This window comes from Gossypium hirsutum, chromosome D10 (assembly GCF_007990345.1).
Source record: "Gossypium hirsutum isolate 1008001.06 chromosome D10, Gossypium_hirsutum_v2.1, whole genome shotgun sequence".
Lineage (NCBI taxonomy): Eukaryota > Viridiplantae > Streptophyta > Magnoliopsida > Malvales > Malvaceae > Gossypium > Gossypium hirsutum.
Window position 1 is genome coordinate 52,398,090 of NC_053446.1, and position 19,635 is coordinate 52,417,724.

The following is a 19,635-nucleotide window of genomic DNA, read 5'->3' on the forward strand; positions in this document are numbered from 1 at the left end:
AAAGAGCCTGTTTATAGGTTAAATTCATATGTCAAATAATAATGAAATAATCTAAACTAATCAGTATTTGACTGAAACAATTAAACAAAGTTTAACTAAAAGATTACTTTTCAAATTTGACTGAAAATAGGAGTCATATTTAACAAATCTCCACCTTGACTCATATTTCTACAATGCCATCTTTGCCAAAGCCCGCCACGAGCCTATCTTGAACTATGCAGGGAATTAACTAAGTCGAATCTGTGCTTAGAAACTGGAAGACTTCTAGCCTTCGACTTGTACATTGCCAAATCAAAACTAACTTGGGTCTGATTTTCACGAACACAGTGCCTTAACTTTTCAAAACCTGCATCCAAAAGAGAACCTCTCTTCAACGAAACGGTCATACATTTTTCCCTCCTATGACCAAGTTGCCTCCGCTCCAAACGAGTTGACTTCGACTCTGTAACGGATGAGGGACGTCCAATTTCACCGGTCATTATAGAACCTTTTAGAATATAAAGACTGCCAGTTCTTTTACCTTTTAACAAAACGAGAGCTCTACGAGATACTTTAATACCGCTCGACTCGATGTTGATTCTGCATCCTTTCAAGTCTAAAATACTCAAGGAGATGAGATTCTTTCGTAAATTAGGTACATACTTGACATCTGAGAGTGTCCTAATTGTCCCATCGTGTGTCCTGATTTTAACAATTCCAATACCAACTACCTTACTAGATGAATCGTTTCTCATGTGCACAACTCCACCTTCAACCGAACTGTATGTAGAGAATCATTTTCTATTGGGACACATGTGGAAAAAACATCCCGAATATAGGATCCACTTGGACGTGAGCTTGGAGTTATCGCTCGTTGACACTAACAAGAAATCATCACCACTTTCATCGGCCAAATTAGCGCCAGCTACATCTTCCTCGTTACTCTCAGCAGCTCTTTTATTTCTCAATTTATAACAATCTACTTTGACGTGACCTAACTTTTTACAATAGCGACACCTTTTGTCTCGTTTCTTTGATGCCACCAAAACGGAAGCTTGCCTATTTGCCTTGCTATCCAAATGAAGCTCATTGTCGAGTTTTTCTCTACTCAACAAATAACCCTTTACATCTTCGAACGAGATTTTATCTCTACCATAAATCAGGGTCTCCTTGAAAGACTTGTATGAAGGGGGTAAAGAGCACAATAATAGCATAGCTTGATCTTCATCTTCAATATGAACCTCAACATTCTTTAAATAATTTAAAAGAGTAATAAATTGACTGATGTGATCTCTAAGAAGCTCACATTCGTTCATGCGAAACGTAAATAGACGTTGTTTCAACACTAAACGGTTAGCTAGAGACTTAGTCGCATAAAGAGTTTCTAACCTTTTCCACAAGGCAGATGAGGTCTTCTCCATCAATACCTCCTGCAATACCGTATTCGCGAGGCACAACTGGATTGCAGACAAGGCCTTTTCATCAAGCTCTTCCCATTCTGTTTTATTTAGATTCTCAGGCTTTTTCCCAATAACAACCTTTTTCAAACCGGATTGAACTAGAATTGTCATCATCCAAACTTGCAACAGATTGAAATTTGTCTCACCATCAAACTTCTCAATTTCAAACCTTGTTGTTGCCATATCTGAATGGGTTGATCTATGAAAATTGAACTAGCTCCGATACCACTTGTTAGGATCGTCTCGATTAAGCAACAAGTAACAAAATAGCGGAATAAATTGAGAAATTGAACACACAAATTTAACGTGGAAAAACTCCTCTAAAGAGGATAAAAAACCACAGGTAAAGATAATTTTATTATAATGGCAAAAGAACGAAGAGTACAAAAGATGGAGATAAAAACTAAACCCTGAAAACCTGAAAACAAATAACTCTCAAAACGTAAACACAAAATTCTCTAAATGTGTTATGAGTTCTAATCTCTAATGGGTGTCTTTACTAAGGTTGTAAAAGAGCCTATTTATAAGCTAAATTCATATGTCAAATAATAATAAAATAATCTAAACTAATCAGTGTTTGACTGAAACAATTAACAAAGTTTAACTAAAAGCTTATTTTTCAAATTTGACTGAAAATAGGAGTCATACTTAACATATATATATTATCAATACTGCAAAATATATAAATTTCTTCTAATAAAACATAAAAAGTAATATTTAAATATCATTATTTATGTTGCATATGTAAGATTTTAATACGAACTGAAGTTTTAATGTTAAAAAATTTATTTTCTAACTAAAATAATTAAAAATTACATAAAATTAATTCATATTACAAAAGAAAAATATAAAATTACATTATTAGCATAAGTAAAATATGAATTTTGTATTAAATATTATAATTATTTATACATTTTTTATTTTTTTATGAATAATTAATGTAAAGTAAAAGAGTGAGTTTAAGTTAATAAAATAAATGGGTTTAAATTAAAAGCATTACTAAATTTATCACATTAAATTACAAGATCTATAAAAGAATCAAACAAAATTTTAAGGGAGTTTAGACCATAATTTTACCAAATTTAAAAAAATAACATAATATTATGATGTTCATAATGTAACGCCCTAAATTTGGCCTAAAAGTTATGACAAGATTTTGAGGGTTACACGGACTACTTAAAACTAAATTGTTTGCTTTCTAAAAACTTCCACTTGTTTTTTTTTTGAAAAAATAATTTCTGAAAACTCGTTCTCATTTATTAAAAACAAACCATTATATATATATATAAAGGTTTCTTTAAAACATTTGTTCCTTACTACTGAGTTTGAAACAATAGACGCATCGTTAATTCGCTTATTTTTTTGGAAAACTAGATTGCTCATTTTGTTTTGAAGTGGAAAAGCTTTTAACTTGTTTAATTTTGAAAATCAAACATTTAATCTAATTAACAGAAACTATTCAAAATACTTAAACTAGTTAACTAAAAACTCAACAAAACCCAAAACCAAAATAAAAATCTACAAATTAGACCCACAATCTAAAAGTCCATAAATTTAATAATTATTTTAAAAGACCTTATGGGAGAAAATCAATCCGAGCTCCCACACGTTGTCCGGTCCTAAGCTTACTAATTAATTGAGAAGATAAAAAATATAGGGTAAGCTAATAAAGCTCAATGATGAATGACTTAATTACTATATGATAGTAATTGACTTTTCATGAAGGAAAATTTATCCCGAAGAGATTAAGGATATCCTATGAGGGTAACACACTTATGACAAGGTCATGGGACGAGCACTGATCGAGTAGATTTCGTAATGGTGTGTTATTAGAGAGAGTACAATCACGATACTATAGTGGAATGATTTCGTGACTAAATGAGTTTATAATTAATAGAGAAAAAGCTGGAACTTAATTATAAATCATTTGACCCTAATTACAAGTGTCCAATAGGTTCCTCTGCCAACTTGTTGAAACAAAAAATGAATTGCATGTTGAATCAAATGAACAAAAATGAATATAAATGATAAAGTTAGAGAAATGGGTTACATTCGGAAATAAATGTCGTTTCTTACAAAGTATGGAAATAACCTAAGAATTAATTTAAGTTTTTCAAATTATTATTTAATTGCATAATTGAAGTTTGAAAATATAATTAAATTAATTGGGCATTGTGAATTCATTGAATGTAGAAATTAAATATATTTTCTTATAGATTCTTTTATGGTAAAATTATCATGATTTTAAAAGAATTAGAATTAGGTTGAGAAAATTATTTAATTGGAAAAAATTAATTAATTAATTTAATAAATAATATTTATTTTGATAAATAGAAAAACATGTATTGGATTGGATTAAATTATAAAGTGTTGGGTTAAAAGTCTAGAATGCACATATAATTGAACCCAATACAAGAGAGGCATGAATCCCCATCATAATACATATGAGGGGAGGCACACCCTATTAGTCACCGCTCTCTCCTAGTTAGATTAGGGGATGAGTTTTTTTCTATTAAATAAGTATTATTTGTGTTCTACTAATTCAACTAGGGTTTCACTTCCTCTCCTTGTAAAAAGATGGCATTGGTAGGGCTAAAAACACAACTTTGAGATATTGTTATTCTACTCGAAAATAGTGAGAGTTTATTTCTAAGTATAAATTATATTTTCTGGGAATAACAATTCTACTAATTTCTGTAAGAGAGAGAGATTTACTTTCTTACTAAAAGTAAGAACATTATTTTTGGTTCTGTGTTTGATTTAAAATTGTTCGAGCCCACACTGGTAGCAATTCATCGTATAATAACAATGAAGAAGGTCGTTCGGTTGAAAGTTGGGAACATCTAGGATCTGTCTCGCTCAAAGCACAGGTATTATTTTGAAAAAAGTTTATTTCTATAAAGATCACAAGCCGGCTCGATTTTCAAAATTTTTATTTTTTCGCTGTGCAAGAAAACCATTTTTGAACCGGATTTTTTCCAACACAAATGAGTAAGTAAATTGAAAAATAAGAATGCTTTGTACGATATGTGAAATGAGATGATTTGTTAAGTGCCTACATAAAACTATGAAGCTTTGTGTGGTGATATTGGTAATTTAGGTGACAATTTGATAATGTGAATGAGTTTGATGATATTGGTTTCTAATAAGCACAAAAAATATGATATGTTTGTCATATAAAATTTTTTATGTGACTAAAAAACATGAAAATATTATGTGATATGTAAGCATATGAATCGTTATGTGAACTGTGAATCATTTGATGGATTAATATTGTGAATGCCCTTGTGAGCTTGGTAGATTAACTAGGATGCAATTGATATGCCATAGGAATTAGATGCATGCTTGTATGGATCTGTATGTGTGTGAGGGAAATATGATATTATGCCTTACGGCATAACATATTTGTTCTCTTTGTGTGATTAAAAGGTATGCACTTATAGTGCAATTTCTACCTGTATTATATGTGGTGTGTTTTGGATGGAAATCTGCGTATCCGAGTCTATTCTTACTTAAGCTACAAAGGGATATGCAATTTAATTTGTTAATAAGTTTATTTGAAAAAGTAAGTAATAAATATTGAACTCAATTCACAAAGAGTTCAATTTGTAAGCTCATAAGAACCTTGAAGGAGGAATTAATTCTACTAAAGATTTTATTTAATAATAAGGTTAACTAAAGATAAGTGACTTAGCAAAATTATGAATTAAATTGGTATTCGGTATAAATGGACTGTCTGTTAATAAATATGAAACAGTTGGTATGTGAAATAAGAATTTGAAGACAGAAGCCTTTGGCTTAATAAGATTGAGGATTCAATTTTAGTATGGTAAGCTTTGAGAAATGTAGATAAAATATAAAATTATTTTTGTCAATGAATAAATATTATATATAATTGGAATTAAGTTTAATACGATATAAGTTGGACACTCATTAAATGGTTAATAAATGCTAATTGTGCAAGTCACCTCATTAAGTAACGAGAAAATAGTGTAATGGAAATTGTTTGAGTGTTGAGCCAGGAATTATAATGAGAATGGCTTAATTGGAACTTAACCTTATGGCTATAAAAGACTCAAAACTAATCTAGTTAGGATAAGACAGGAAATCTTTATGTACTTAGCTCTTCAAGTTTAAAGAGTTAGTGGTTTAAACGTGTTGGTGAGAGGCATTGTGTAACGACCCAAATTTCAATAGTGTTAGAAAACCCTGATTTTGGAGTCAAAATGCTAAACAAGATAGTTAGGTTTGAAAATGAAAAATTCATGTGTCATCTACGATAGTGATAGATTAAATTATTTAGTAGAACTAGCATGAATTGATTGATAATTAAAATACAAAGACTAAATTATAAAAGTGCAATCAATATTAAAATTTTAATTTATAAATGAAAAGGGATTTAGTTAGAAATTTAGTGCAGGACTATAGGATAATTTCACCAACAATTTCATAATGGATTAATGGAATGGAATGTGCATGTGCACTAATTAACATTAATATATCTATTTTATACTTATAGTGGCTTTGTAATTAGTGAATAATCTTATTTAATTAAGATCAACCAATTCCTTAATCTAAGTATAAAATTTAGTGAATGGGGAGAGAACATAACATTATCATCTTCCACCTTAAGTTGTCGTACATGCTTGAAGAAAGAATGAAACTTTCCAAGCTTTTCTTCTATACATTTGGGCAAAATTACTATAGGTAACAAAGCCATTTTCTTAATATTGTTATGGATTTTTAATCATGGGAGCTTGATTAAGCTAACCTATATATTGATTTCACTAATTATTTAGTATGCATTAAGTTACCATTAAAGAATTGCTAGATTCAAAGCTTAAAGATGATGGGTAGTTCAATCCTAAGCTTAAACTATGTAAGATTATGTTAATGGATATTGAAATTAGCTTGGATTTACAAAATGAATTATATTGTTGATTTTGAAATTAAGGTTCAAATTGAATAAATTGAAAACTATTAGAAATTATGTCATGAATTGAAAGCTAGAGGTCCTTGTACTATATTAATTAAGTCGAAGCTAAATTTGATTAGATAGATTGTGTAATATATATGTTTTGAATATTAGGGTTGTAAAGGGCTAAATTTAATTAAATGCATTTATGTTTGATTTCGTTGAATTGTGTGATTAACAACAATTCCGTAATTGTATTATTGAATGTAGCCAAAGACAATATTGGAACGTCAGAGACGAAATGAAAGGAAAAGATAGATGTCATCTAACTTTTGCAGTTTTTGCTTTTATAATTCAATTTCAATTTTCTTTATTTAACTAATTAATTGCTATAAACAATATGACTATGCATTGAGGCAATGACATGTTGCCCTATTAACTTTAAATAATGGATTTGATTGGTGATAATTGGAATATGAGATAAATATTCAAACCGTGTTTGCTATGTATATAAATGTTGAGGCATTGATATTACGATTATATGTGTACAAAGGTGATTATGATGTTAATGCCCCGTTAAACAATGTTAGACATAGTTCGGGTATAATTGGCATGCCATAGGGTCATCGATATAGTGATTTACAAGCCATTGTTGTTGGGCGATCTGGGATGGCAGAATGAGCAATATGAACAATATGGGCAACACCGGATGAAAGAATAAAATAGATTCGAGTATTCGTCCTATTTTCTATCATCGAATAATAGGGGCCAACATGAATAAGCAAGGAAATTCATATTGAATTGTGAAATTAAAAAGAAAGTTGGATGATTGGTATAATTAGTTAAAGTAGTAAATATAAATGTAATTGATACTTGTTATATATATACTCATATATTTACTTTAGTTTATCTTTAATGAAATGAATTTGAATTATAATACTCATCATACGACTTTGTTTATTCCTGTGTGCAGGTCTTGGACGAGGATTTTCGTAGGTTGAAAGTGTCAAAGCATCCATTTTTAACAACTCAACTCGAGAATCATTTTGCTACCTCTTTTGTATGTATATATGCGTTTAAGTTGGAATAACATGTACCTAGGTTGTTTTGGTCATGTTGTTTAAATGGTCATTTTCAAATATTGATATTTCGCCTATGAAGTTTTTTAAATTGAATTTTAGTCTTTAATTAGTAGATAACGATGCTAGTTTATATAAGTTTGATTATGAGAAATAGATAGTTAAATGTTGATGCATTGGTGGTTATGAATTGGTGATGTTTGATTGTGTTTAGATGTGTTAGATTGATGGTGTAACTTTGATGTAAAGTTTATATACACTTGAGGTGCCATTTGGTTTAGTTTGGACCTTTGAAAATGTGCATTTAAGGTCATATTACCATTGTGTCTTGAGATAGTATGATCATGTCTCGAGACCATAAGAACAAATTTTACCTTATATTTAGACCTACATGCTTAGTGTCTCAAGACAATCCTATTTAAGTCTCGAGGCAAGTGGCCTTTGTCTCGAGACAAGTAAACTTCGAAGCTAAATCATTTTTGCCCTACTTTAGGTCTCAAGACAAGAACCCCTTGTCTCGGGACATCCAAACATTGAAGCTAAAACAAGAAAATAGAGGAGGTTGGTCTCGAGACTTAAGAGACCTTGCCTCAAGACATCACATCTAGTGTCTCGAGACATGTTGACATTGAAACAAAAAATACCTAAAATAAAATGAGGCCTATCTCGAGACAAGAAGTCCTCTGTCTTGAGACACAACATTGAAATTTAATTGTTGAGTTTCAATTCAAGTTCTAACTCTAAAATTTAACCTAGCACAACCTCGTAACATGATGAATTTGAATTCTAAACCTTATGAATGCATATGTGTGAGCATGATTAATGACTAAATTGGTTTGAATGATAATTGTGATTTAAATTTTGTGATTATATAATGAGATAGCTTGAGTTGCTTCGTTAACGTAATATGACATCATGCATTCGAAGCCAACAATTGGGTTGGGTGTAGGGTGCTACACTTTATAAGAAGTTTGAGTTCGTGCTCTTGGGAGGATTGCATTGACAAAGTTTGAAATTTTAAAGTAAGGATTTTTATTTATTATTTGTATTTTGGCATGTAAGTAAAGGCTTAGGCTATTTTAAGAATTTGTGAGTATGACCTGTGTAATCTTGTGCATTTTGAAACTATTTTGTTATTTTAAAGTTAGGTTTTTACTCTTGAATTGGTTTGAACATTTGTATGACTTCAAATTTTGTTTGAATGGACCTTGGAAATGTTTTGGAATTATTTGGAACTTGATGGAATCGTATGATGATGTTTGGGGATGATTTTGTGTATTTTTTTAATTAATTTTTATGCTCCAAGGGTCCAGGTATCGAAACATGGCTTGTTTGCATCAATACAACAAAGTTAGTAGCTAAAATGCTACAATACAAGGCAAAGGTACAAATCGATAGTGTAAAATTGAACGTTGATAATGATGATGAATTGAAAAGAAAGAGAGAAAAAAATAGAACACTCAGAATTTTATGCAAAAACCCTTTTGGGGAAAAGCACGAGCAGAGGAGAAGAAAATACACAATGTCGAATTCGAATGATACAAGAGGAGAGACGATTATGTCTATTTATAAGTTTAAAAAATCTTATTCTAATCAAAGGCAAATAGAAGTAAAGCAGTAAGGTTAAAACACTTTATTTTAGTCAACATCAAATAGAGGAAGTATACTTTTTCGATTCTCAAAAATATCCAAGGCTTTACACCATGAATTTGTCAGATGCCTATTCAATTAATGGTAGAAGAAGACATTAAGTTTTGGAGGGGCTTAATTAAATTTTTAAAAAGTTTGGGGGCTTAACAAGAATTCTCAAAATTATTGAGAGTTTAATTAAAAACTTTTAAAAAAAATTTAAAAAAAAGTTAAAGAGAAATTTCCAAAATTTCATAAGCAAGATCCCCATCTCCAATTAGGTTTCGCTACGGTGAAATTGAAATTCCTTTAGAATTTATAGTAAAACTAATTAATTTCATAATGTATGGATTTCATTTTCAGTAATAGATTGAATTCAACGATTTCTATTTAATTTTGTCGGAAAGAAGGTAAAACCAATTACGGAATGCATCATTGAATCTCTTGTTGTGAGTGACGTGGACTTCAAGTTTGATACGTATGTTGGTTAAAAGAAATGATTAGAAAATAAAACTTGTACTCAAGACCTGATTTTCCACACAAAATTGATTGATTTGATTCAGTGATGTTAACCCTGTAACGATCCTCTTTTCAGCTACATACCATAACTACTTCCGCCTTTGATTCCTTGGGTACCAGAGTTATCTGAAAATGGATATTGAAATTCACACGCTTCGTCTGCTTCCATTCATCCATTATTTACATTATAATATTATTTATTACACTCATCACGTATCAACAATGAAATTAAACCTAGATTGCTATACATAAATCAAGCATTCCAACCTGATGTACAATCTATAACAATGGAGGCTGAATTTACTGGTAGGTGGACATCATGACGGTCGTTATAGCTAGATGGTGTTGGGTAGAGAGTCCTCTCTGGGTTATAGGTTAGCCTTTTCTACGATATGAATTAATTAGCCAGTCAAAATCCCTCTTTGTTATTGCTAGATGGGTGAAGGTAAACCATTCTCTTCATAGAGCTATCATACACGTATACATATGGAAATTACGAATTTAAAATATAAATGTGTATTTAAAAACAACATACTATAAATAATGAAACATATGACTTGAAATTAATTAATTATAATAACAAATAAAATATTTACGATAAAATAAGAAAAATTAAATTAAATTATAAGTAAAACACATAAATACATTATATTAACAATACCAAATACACCCTAATACATCAAATTAACTATGAGCAAAGATAATGAAACCAAAAACAATTAAATTTACGTTAATGAACATGACAAGCTCAAATAGTAAAATAGAAATACAAACAATTTTCACCGGTAATTATTACTTAGTTTGAAGTTTCATAAAAAAAATATTGAATAAATGAAGTATACGTAAAATGTTTGAAGGAAAATATAGAATAAAATAAAATAATGTTGAACTATTTACTATCTATTTATCATTTTTCACATTTTTTTTTGGAAAAAATTCTATCCTTGAATAGTTCTCAAGAATATTTTGAAAAAATAAAGCTATTCAATAGTTTATCAAATAGGGTTTTAGAGGAGAGTTATCTAGATTTTAGATGAACGAGTGAGATTCTAATTCGATAAACGTTAATGTTTATAACCACTTGTTGTACAATGCACTAAGGTAGTAAATTATATCTCAGGAGAAAGCCTAGGGAAAATAAGAAAATCGAACTGGACAAACATATGATTGTGTTCATTATTTTTATGTTTTGTTCATCACCCATGCTTGAGGCAATTAACACTGCTCGGTTTTACTTGCAAATATAGAAGTTGGACAGAACAAAAATGATATTCCAATGACTCTATGGTGCATAGAGTTTTCCATGTAATCCCAAGAGATTTGTTAAGATGTGAATAGCTTGTATCAACTTCATTGAATATATTGAGAATTTAGGATATGAGTCAAACTTGATGGTGATGAAAACATGTACCAAACCTTGTTCATAAAGCATTCCAAACATCCACAGCTCTTTAGGATTTAAGCATTTCGGGCTAGGCCTTTCTGTGAGCATAATAGACAAGCCTTTTCAACTTTCACGTCTAGGCAGCCTCATATTATTGAAATGAGATCCCAATCCAATCCATGTTTTTAAAATCTAAATACTAAGCCTATTGATTTTCCTTTTGCTTTTATAAATCTAAATATTGGACTTCATTTTTTACTTGATTTTCAAATTCTTTTTATTTAGGGAATTCAGATATTATTATTTAAATTCATATTTAAAAGCAAATGTACGAGTTTAAATTCAAGTATGATAAATTTACAAATATCCTCCCTATTATATATCCCGTCATTTAATGGACAATTCAGAAATATATATAATAATATTTTCCAATTTTTTTTATAAAGAACTCTCTTTTGCACGCACAATAAGAACAAAGAAAAGAGGAGTGTTTTGTTCCCTATCCAAAAAGATAAACGAGTCGTTACTGGATTTTATCCCAAAATCAGAATATTAAATCCTAATTTTGTACCAATTCCATATTTTTTGTCGAAACATAAATAGAAGAAAGCTTTGGGGTTGATTTACATTCTGGATATTTGACCGGCGGCGGATGGTGGATTGCGACGATAGTCACGGTGGTTAACTTGCAGGAACTGATTTCTTTTTCGCTCTAATTTCTGGGTATTGTAGGGACATGAGAAACAGTGGGCAAAAAGATAATGAGAAATTGAGGGGGAGAGGTTTTCGAGAGAAAAGTATTAATTTAACAATAATTATCGAATATATCAATTAACAAAAATTAAATAAGTTTAATGTAATTAATAATTATATATTCCAACTCTCATAAAATAATTATATTTTTATTTATATCATTACAATTCTTTTAAAAAATAGTATTTCAAGCTTACTAAATTATTTCATAACAGCATTCCTATCACTTTAATTATTCTTTATCTATCACATTCAATCAAATATATATTATTACATTCAGACACTTGGGCAAAAACATTACTTGACCAGAAATATTTATTCATAAAATACTGCTACAAGCCTACACAAACAGTACAAAATACAACACTACTAGTAGGAATCCCCTACATTTTTTTTCTTCTTTTTAATGTTAATAACAACAAGATTTAGATGCCTAATCATTTAGTTTTGGAACTTGCCAAGTTATAACTTACTCATCCTGACGGGTCCCAACTCTTTTGCCTTGGCTCTTAGCACATGCTTCTGAATCTTACCTGTGGCCGTCTTTGGCAGCGGACCAAATATCACTGATTTTGGAACCCAGTATGCAGGCATCTTGGACCTGCAGAACTTCATTATGTCTTCAGCTAACCGCTGTTCATCGGATTTGCCTACCCCAGGCTTCAAGGTCACGAAAGCACAAGGTGACTCTCCCCACCGCTCGTCCGCCCTTGCCACCACCGATGCCTCCATTACTGCAGGGTGCAAATAGAGATTGTTTTCCACTTCCACGCTGCTGATGTTTTCGCCTCCCGATATGATTATGTCCTTCGACCTATCTTTTATTTCAATGTATCCATCTGGATTTTTCACACCCAGATCCCCAGAGTGAAACCAGCCATTTGCGAATGTTTCCTCATTTGCTTTCGGGTTCTTTAAGTAGCCTTTCATCACAATGTTACCGCGAAACACTATTTCTCCAATGGTTTTTCCATCAGCAGGTACGGGCTGACCAGTTTGAGTACTAATGACATCTAGGCACTCTAAACCAACATATCGGACACCTTGACGTGCATTTAGACGAGCTTGAGTTTCAGGTGGTAGGGAGTCCCATTCAGGCTTCCATGCACACACTGTAGAAGGACCATAGGTTTCGGAGAGACCATAAGTGTGGGTGACTCGGAAACCTTTCTGGGACATTCCAGAAAGGACAGAAGGGGGTGGGGCTGCACCAGCTGTCATTACACGAACAGCATGGGGGAGGGGCAGAATGGTATCCTCAGGCGAGGCATTAACTATGGAATTGAGAACCACAGGTGCAGCACAGAAGTGAGTCACCCTGTACTTCGCGATGGCCGAGTATATGCCCTTCGCTGTTACCTGCAGATACGAAAGAAACAAATAGGGGCATCAGTAAGTTTAAGCTATGATCATAGATAAAGCGCACAACTTTCGCATCCACATTGTTTATAATGGACTAAAGACTTCTGAAAGTCTGAATCTCTGAACTGAAATTATGACATACACAAGAACAGAACACTGAATCCAACACTTTAGAATTTCAACAAAATCACACCAAGAAACAATAAGCTATTATTTAGACAAGAAATTACCTGTCGGAGGCATATGTTAATTCCACAAACAGCTGCAAGTGTCCAAGGAAAACACCAACCATTACAATGGAACATGGGCAGAGTCCATAAGTATACAGCTCCTTCATTCATTTCCCATATAATAGGATTACTCAAAGCCATTAGATATGCCCCTCGGTGATGTAATAACACCCCTTTTGGGCTGGCTGTCGTGCCGGAAGTATAGCCCAAAGCAATGCTTTGCCACTCATCTTGAGGAGGCTTCCAAGCAAAGTCAGGGTCACCACTTTCTAAGAACTTCTCATACTCAATGGCTCCTTGCCCCAAAGCATACTCAAGTGTTTCCGGGTTGCAGCTTCCGTCAGCAATGACAATAACAAGCGGAGGCCTGAAATTGCTTTGGCTTTTCTCCTTCATGATTCTCAAAGCATCCTCCGCCAAATTGAAAAACTCTTGGTCCACAATGACGATGGTGGATTGTGAATGACCCAAAAGGAAAGCAATGGTTGATGCATTTAGGCGAATATTGATGGTGTTTACAACAGCACCAGACATCGGAATCCCAAAATGAGCTTCATACAAAGCAGGAACGTTTGGTGCAATTATGGCTACCTGCCAATTTTTAAAAAAAAAATGAATACAAGCAATAGAACCATTTAAGTTGCATAAAAGACAGTCATTATATAAAGAATCCATCCACAATTCTCTGGAGCAGAAATTAATATGCTTTCAATCTAGTAAATGATACTCAGATTTCTCAACTATGTATAAACATATAAGAAGTCAGTACGTAACTATTCCACCAAAAAGAAAACCTTAAAATTCCAGATTCAATAGATTAACACAACTGGCAATCCCCATACCAAATTTGGGCCACGCATCAAGCATTAAAAGCAGTAAACCTTCTATCCTTCTTTTCCAAATTAAAACCTTCCATCTTATTCCACTAATAATACCATAATAACAAGTAATGGAACAACAGCATGGGACCAACGAGACCGGCTATATTAAACACGATTCCATGAAAACATTATGACAAACATGACATGATACAAATGTACAAAATGTTTCAAAAATCATTATAATACAAATTATTAATATATTAAATTTTATATAATATAATAATATCTTAAACATTCACAGCATAGATATAAACATCAGAAGATACAAATATACGAAATGTCTCAAAATCTATACAAACCGAATAATTATTAATAATATAAAATATCTTAGTCTACAAATCACACCGATAAATACAAGAATTACTAGATCTAGGCCAACTCCACTCCACTATACAAAATCTATGAGCATAGTTATACTACAAAAGCTTACTAATAAAACCTAAAAACTTTAAATTTGACAAGGAAATAGGAAAAGAATTCTCCCTTTTTTTGTCTTTTTCTTTTTTTAAAGTTAGTTCTCTTGATTCAACTCAGCAAGCAAAAAAAGGTTAAAAACAGACAGATTTCACTTTATCCGAATTTTTTCTATCGTTATCGTTAATAATGATGATAGGCGATGGAAAAAAATCTGATTACCGAGCTACCAACGCCGATGGAGCGTTTCGAAAGAGCTGAAGCCAAGCGACGGCAACGCTGGTAAGTTTGGAGCCACGTGTACGTTCGAGATCCATGGATCACCGCTTTTCTGGTGGGATGAACCGTGGCGGCTCGTTCCAAGAACCACAACGGCGTCAAAGCCATGTAGTTGGCGGCGTTCTTTGGAAGGTCATCGATGTCTCGCATCTCCATCACCGTCGATACTCCCTCTCCGTCTCCTTCCTGTTTATCCAAAAATGAAAAAAAATTTCAATGCTGAGGTTTCGAAGCTGAAAAAGTGATTCATTCGAAAGTCAGTATTTATAGTAGGAATTGTCCGAAACCGCCACGTAGATTTTCTGTTAAAATATATTGGCGAAATTTTTATATTTAAAAATAATTATTTTAAGGTATATTTATTGAGTTGAAAAAGGTGTGCTTATTATTTGAGTTCAGAATTTGCATGAATATATTAAAGATTTTTAAATGGTAAAACTACTGCTTTAATTTTTTTAATATAAGATTAAATTTCAAACTACAAGGATTGAGAATACAATTTTACCTTTCTTTTTCTCTCTTATAGAAAAAAAGAATGTGAATTATCAAAATAATATATTTTCGAACTTTTTAGTGTAAAACAAATATTTTTTTCCTTGTTTTTACATATACAGTGTATCTATGGGTTTATAATTTTAGAAAAGAAAGTTCCTACTCTAAGGGATCAAAAATGGAAATATTTGATGCTTATCCCAAACCGTCATTAAGATATGCATTGATGGTAATAAATTTTACCATTTATAGCCATAATTACAAATAATTATAATTTTTTAGATGTCTTTATATTTGGTAGATGTGTTACAAATAATAACAAAATTATTATTTTTGATAGAGTGTAATTTACATTGTAATTTTATATATCATTTTTGGTAATACAAATTATAATTACACAGTTATATATTTTATATTTTAAAAAATATTAATTACCATAAAAATATTAGTATGAACATGTAACCAAAACTAAAATCAGATCACCATATGCATTATGTTAATATAAAAAGAGGAATTGATAATAGGGTAAGCAACACTCGATTCGATAAAATAAAATAAAAATCAAATTTTGAATTAACCGAATCAAATTGTTTGAGTTATTCGAGTCAACTCAAATAAATATTTTGAGTTTTGAGTTCGAGTCAAGTTAAATTTTACAATTCGAATAATATATCGGTGCAAATACCCCTTTGGTCACTATCAATTTTGAAAATGAGCAAATTGGTCTCTCTCTCAAACAAATATTACAAAATAAATTCAAAATAATTTTTAAATTTCAAAATATTTATAAAAATTCTAAATATACATATTTTTAAAAAATTTAAAAATTTTAAAAAAAATTCTAAAGAATATATAAAGAAGGTTAAAATTTTAAAAAATTTCTAAAATAATACTTTTAGGGACCTAAATTAATGAATTAATGATTCAAGTTTATCATACTAAAATATATTATTTTTTATTATTTTGTTTTGAAAAAGTTTTTAAATATATATGGCTTCAAATTTATGTGCTATAACATGGGATTAGTTATACTATAATAAAATTTTAATTTGATATGTTTAATTTTTTAATTTAACTCGAACAATTTCGCTCGATTTTATTTGATTTGATTCGACTCGACTTGAATTTCATTTTACTCAACTCGATTAAAAAAATGTAAATCGAGTTAATATGATAAAATATGACTAGTCAACTCGATTAACTCGAAATTTTTTCACTCAATTCGCAATTTTATCTAATTATTCTAATGCATATTTGTTGGGTCATTTCATCTTTAATATTTAACATATATTCATTATCATCATCTGAATTTGAATTTATGTCATTAAGATTATTAAGATCTATTTTTTCTATGTAATCTTTGAAGTATGAATAATCTCAATTCTGCCTATAATTCAAGTTATGAAATATGCAACATATTAGTATGACTCAGCCTTGTTTTTTTATATTATACTAAGGTGATATTGTTAATATGGAAAATATTTTTTAAAACAACAACCGCCTTCTCAACCATATTTCAAAATCTTAAATGTATCAAATTAAAGAGTTAGTGAGTTATTTATGGTACTTATTTCTAACATCATTCCCTTAAATTGTATTATACCCTACGATATGATGCAAGAAAATTTTTTGTATTTGCACAATTAGTACCAGCTTTATAATATTTGGGTTCAAAGTCCAAATAGTATGTTGCTTTAATTATTAAATTTTATATAAATTTAATTTGAAAAAGCACTCACTATATCCCTTTTTATAATATGTAAATTAAGTCAAAATAATATAAAATTCATAATATATAACTTTTATAAAAAAAATATTTTATAAATTGTCAAATAACTTTCATAACAACTTTCATGAATAATACTTTTTTTTGCAATAATTTTAGGAAGTTATTTTTTTATAAATAAATTATAATTGAAAAATTATAACATTTTTTTTATGTGTAAGTATAGTATTTCTGTAATATATAACATGAACACATAAATAAATTATGTACATACTTCTTGACCATAAGCTTTTATAAATAAATATATTATAACATTTTTATAATAATTAAATTTCTGCAATTATTTTATCTATATTATTATTAAAAAATTTCAAATATAATATTCAAAATTAAAAAAAAGATATAAAATAAAAATTACTTTTATAAAATTTTAAATTCTTTCATTTTTCTCTTATTTTGCTTTAAAAGAAGTTGTCTTAAATTTATGTGCTCTAATTTGGAATTTAATCATATCGGCAATAAAGTTTTAATTTGACTTGTTTATTTTTTTAATTTAACTTGAACAATTTTATTCGACTTGACTCGTATTTCATTTCATTCAATTAAATTCACAAAAATTTTAAAATAAGTTTAGTTAGTAAAATAGGATTCGTCAACCTTTAACTTGAATATCTTTTTTATCAATTCGGCTCAATTTGATTAAACGCTCACTCTAATTTTAAAAATGCTAATTGATTTAATGTCGTAAATCAACTGAATATCAAATCAATTAGACAAATGTAAAATAAAATAAAAAATCAACTTTAGTATGTGATCTTAGATGAATTTTTTTATGAAAATTATATTAGATTAAGTTAAGAATAATTAATATTTTACTTTAAAATTTTATTTTAAAAATGACATTAAAATAATTATTGTATTTAAAAAATTGCAGACTAGAAATAACTTTTTTTAAAATAAACTACCCACTTAAAAAAAACTTCCTTATCTAAAAATAAATTACTAAAATCCATCTTATTATTATTATTATTTTGTAAATATTTTTAAAATTTTCACCAGCTGATTGTATAATGGCTAATTTTACTAATATTGTTGTATAGTAAAATTATATTTAGTCCTAACAATATTTTATTTAAATAATAATAATTTGATATATTAAATTGATTAACACTTGTAATTGATTTTTTTGGTAGAAATTGTACTAATATTTTTCATTATATGTTAATAAAATAAAATAAAAAAAATTGGGTGATTACAATATTAAATATAAAGTCTGAATTGTTTATTGTACTTAATCTTATTTTCTATTTTTGTAAAATTAAATAATTCTATGTTTATTTAAAATTTTATATATGCAACATTAAATAATTTAACATTTTATTATAATAACATGTACGTCTTCTATTTTTTATAATTTTATTTTTAAATTAAATTTTAAATAAATCTTAAAATGGATAAGCGGTTTGATCCTTGGTGTTGGTTTTATAAATTTTATATAATTTTTCCTCACATAATTTAATATATATGGTTATCTTTTTTTCTACACTATTATTGTAGTTTTTAAATAAAAATAACATAATTATTTTTATATTACAAATCAACAAAATTGATGAATGAACAGATTAAAATCGAAGTTAAAGGCAAATAGTTACAACAATCACATCACATCAAAGCTGTGTGAGGCTAACCAATTCCTATTCGCCCACAGATTTATTTCTTTATAAGTTTCACTGTATACTCACAAGCGAATAAATATACGTATCAACAATTATAACATGAGATTAAATATAAAATTATTTTCTCACCCACATATCAAATCCAGTATTTATAAGTTTTATGTTTTTTTTTTTGTTTACATATAAATAAAGCGCAAGCCAATGAAACTTTGAAATTAAAGCAGAGGCTTTAAATTTTCTTTTTGGGTAGATATCCACAGTTGGTGAATACAACAGTTAAGAGGACAAGTGGATGGGTTTAAATAACAGTATTTAGATTGTTGTTACTATAGATCAAAAACACTATTTTTAAGTAAATGATTGGTTTTAAGGATAGTTATTATTATAGATAAAATAAACTCTTAATGGGTAGATTTTTGGAGTCAAATAAAAAGGAAAAAGTAGTTTAGTGTCATTGGTTGCAGATTAAAACTCGTGATCATTTCATATAAAGTTGCTTATAGAGGTCAATTGATTAAATGACGCACATCTCGATTTGTAGAACACGTGGAGAAACACATCTACTTGAAGTCTTGCTGACCCAATGAAATAATACAATAAAACTAGAGTTATCATGATGAATATTGGTAATCCTAAGGGATAATGTTATATAGAGTTTAAATCCATTGGGATTCTCATCTTTTAGATAGGCTTTAATCTCGACAGTTGATGTAATTTAAAGTGTACCATTGGATCTAAGGGAGCTCTACTATAAATAGGGGTATTCCCCCTTATTTGTAGCCATTCCATTTTATACTCAATGTAATTCATTCAAAATAATATAATACTTTGAGAGCATTTACTCAAACACTTGATGT

General features: G+C 29.6%; 1 protein-coding gene across 1 annotated transcript; it reads right to left on the reverse strand.

The window, feature by feature from the left end:
- Positions 1-11,941: 11,941 nt before the first annotated feature.
- On the reverse strand, positions 11,942-15,125 carry LOC107896613 (acetate/butyrate--CoA ligase AAE7, peroxisomal). Its single transcript, XM_041103247.1, has 3 exons — positions 14,828-15,125; positions 13,311-13,901; positions 11,942-13,077 (listed from the first exon to the last, which is right to left on the reverse strand). Exons 1-3 carry the CDS (start codon positions 15,038-15,040, stop codon positions 12,181-12,183), a joined length of 1,701 nt encoding a protein of 566 aa, XP_040959181.1. The 5' UTR covers positions 15,041-15,125; the 3' UTR covers positions 11,942-12,180.
- Between the last annotated feature and the right edge of the window lie 4,510 nt (positions 15,126-19,635).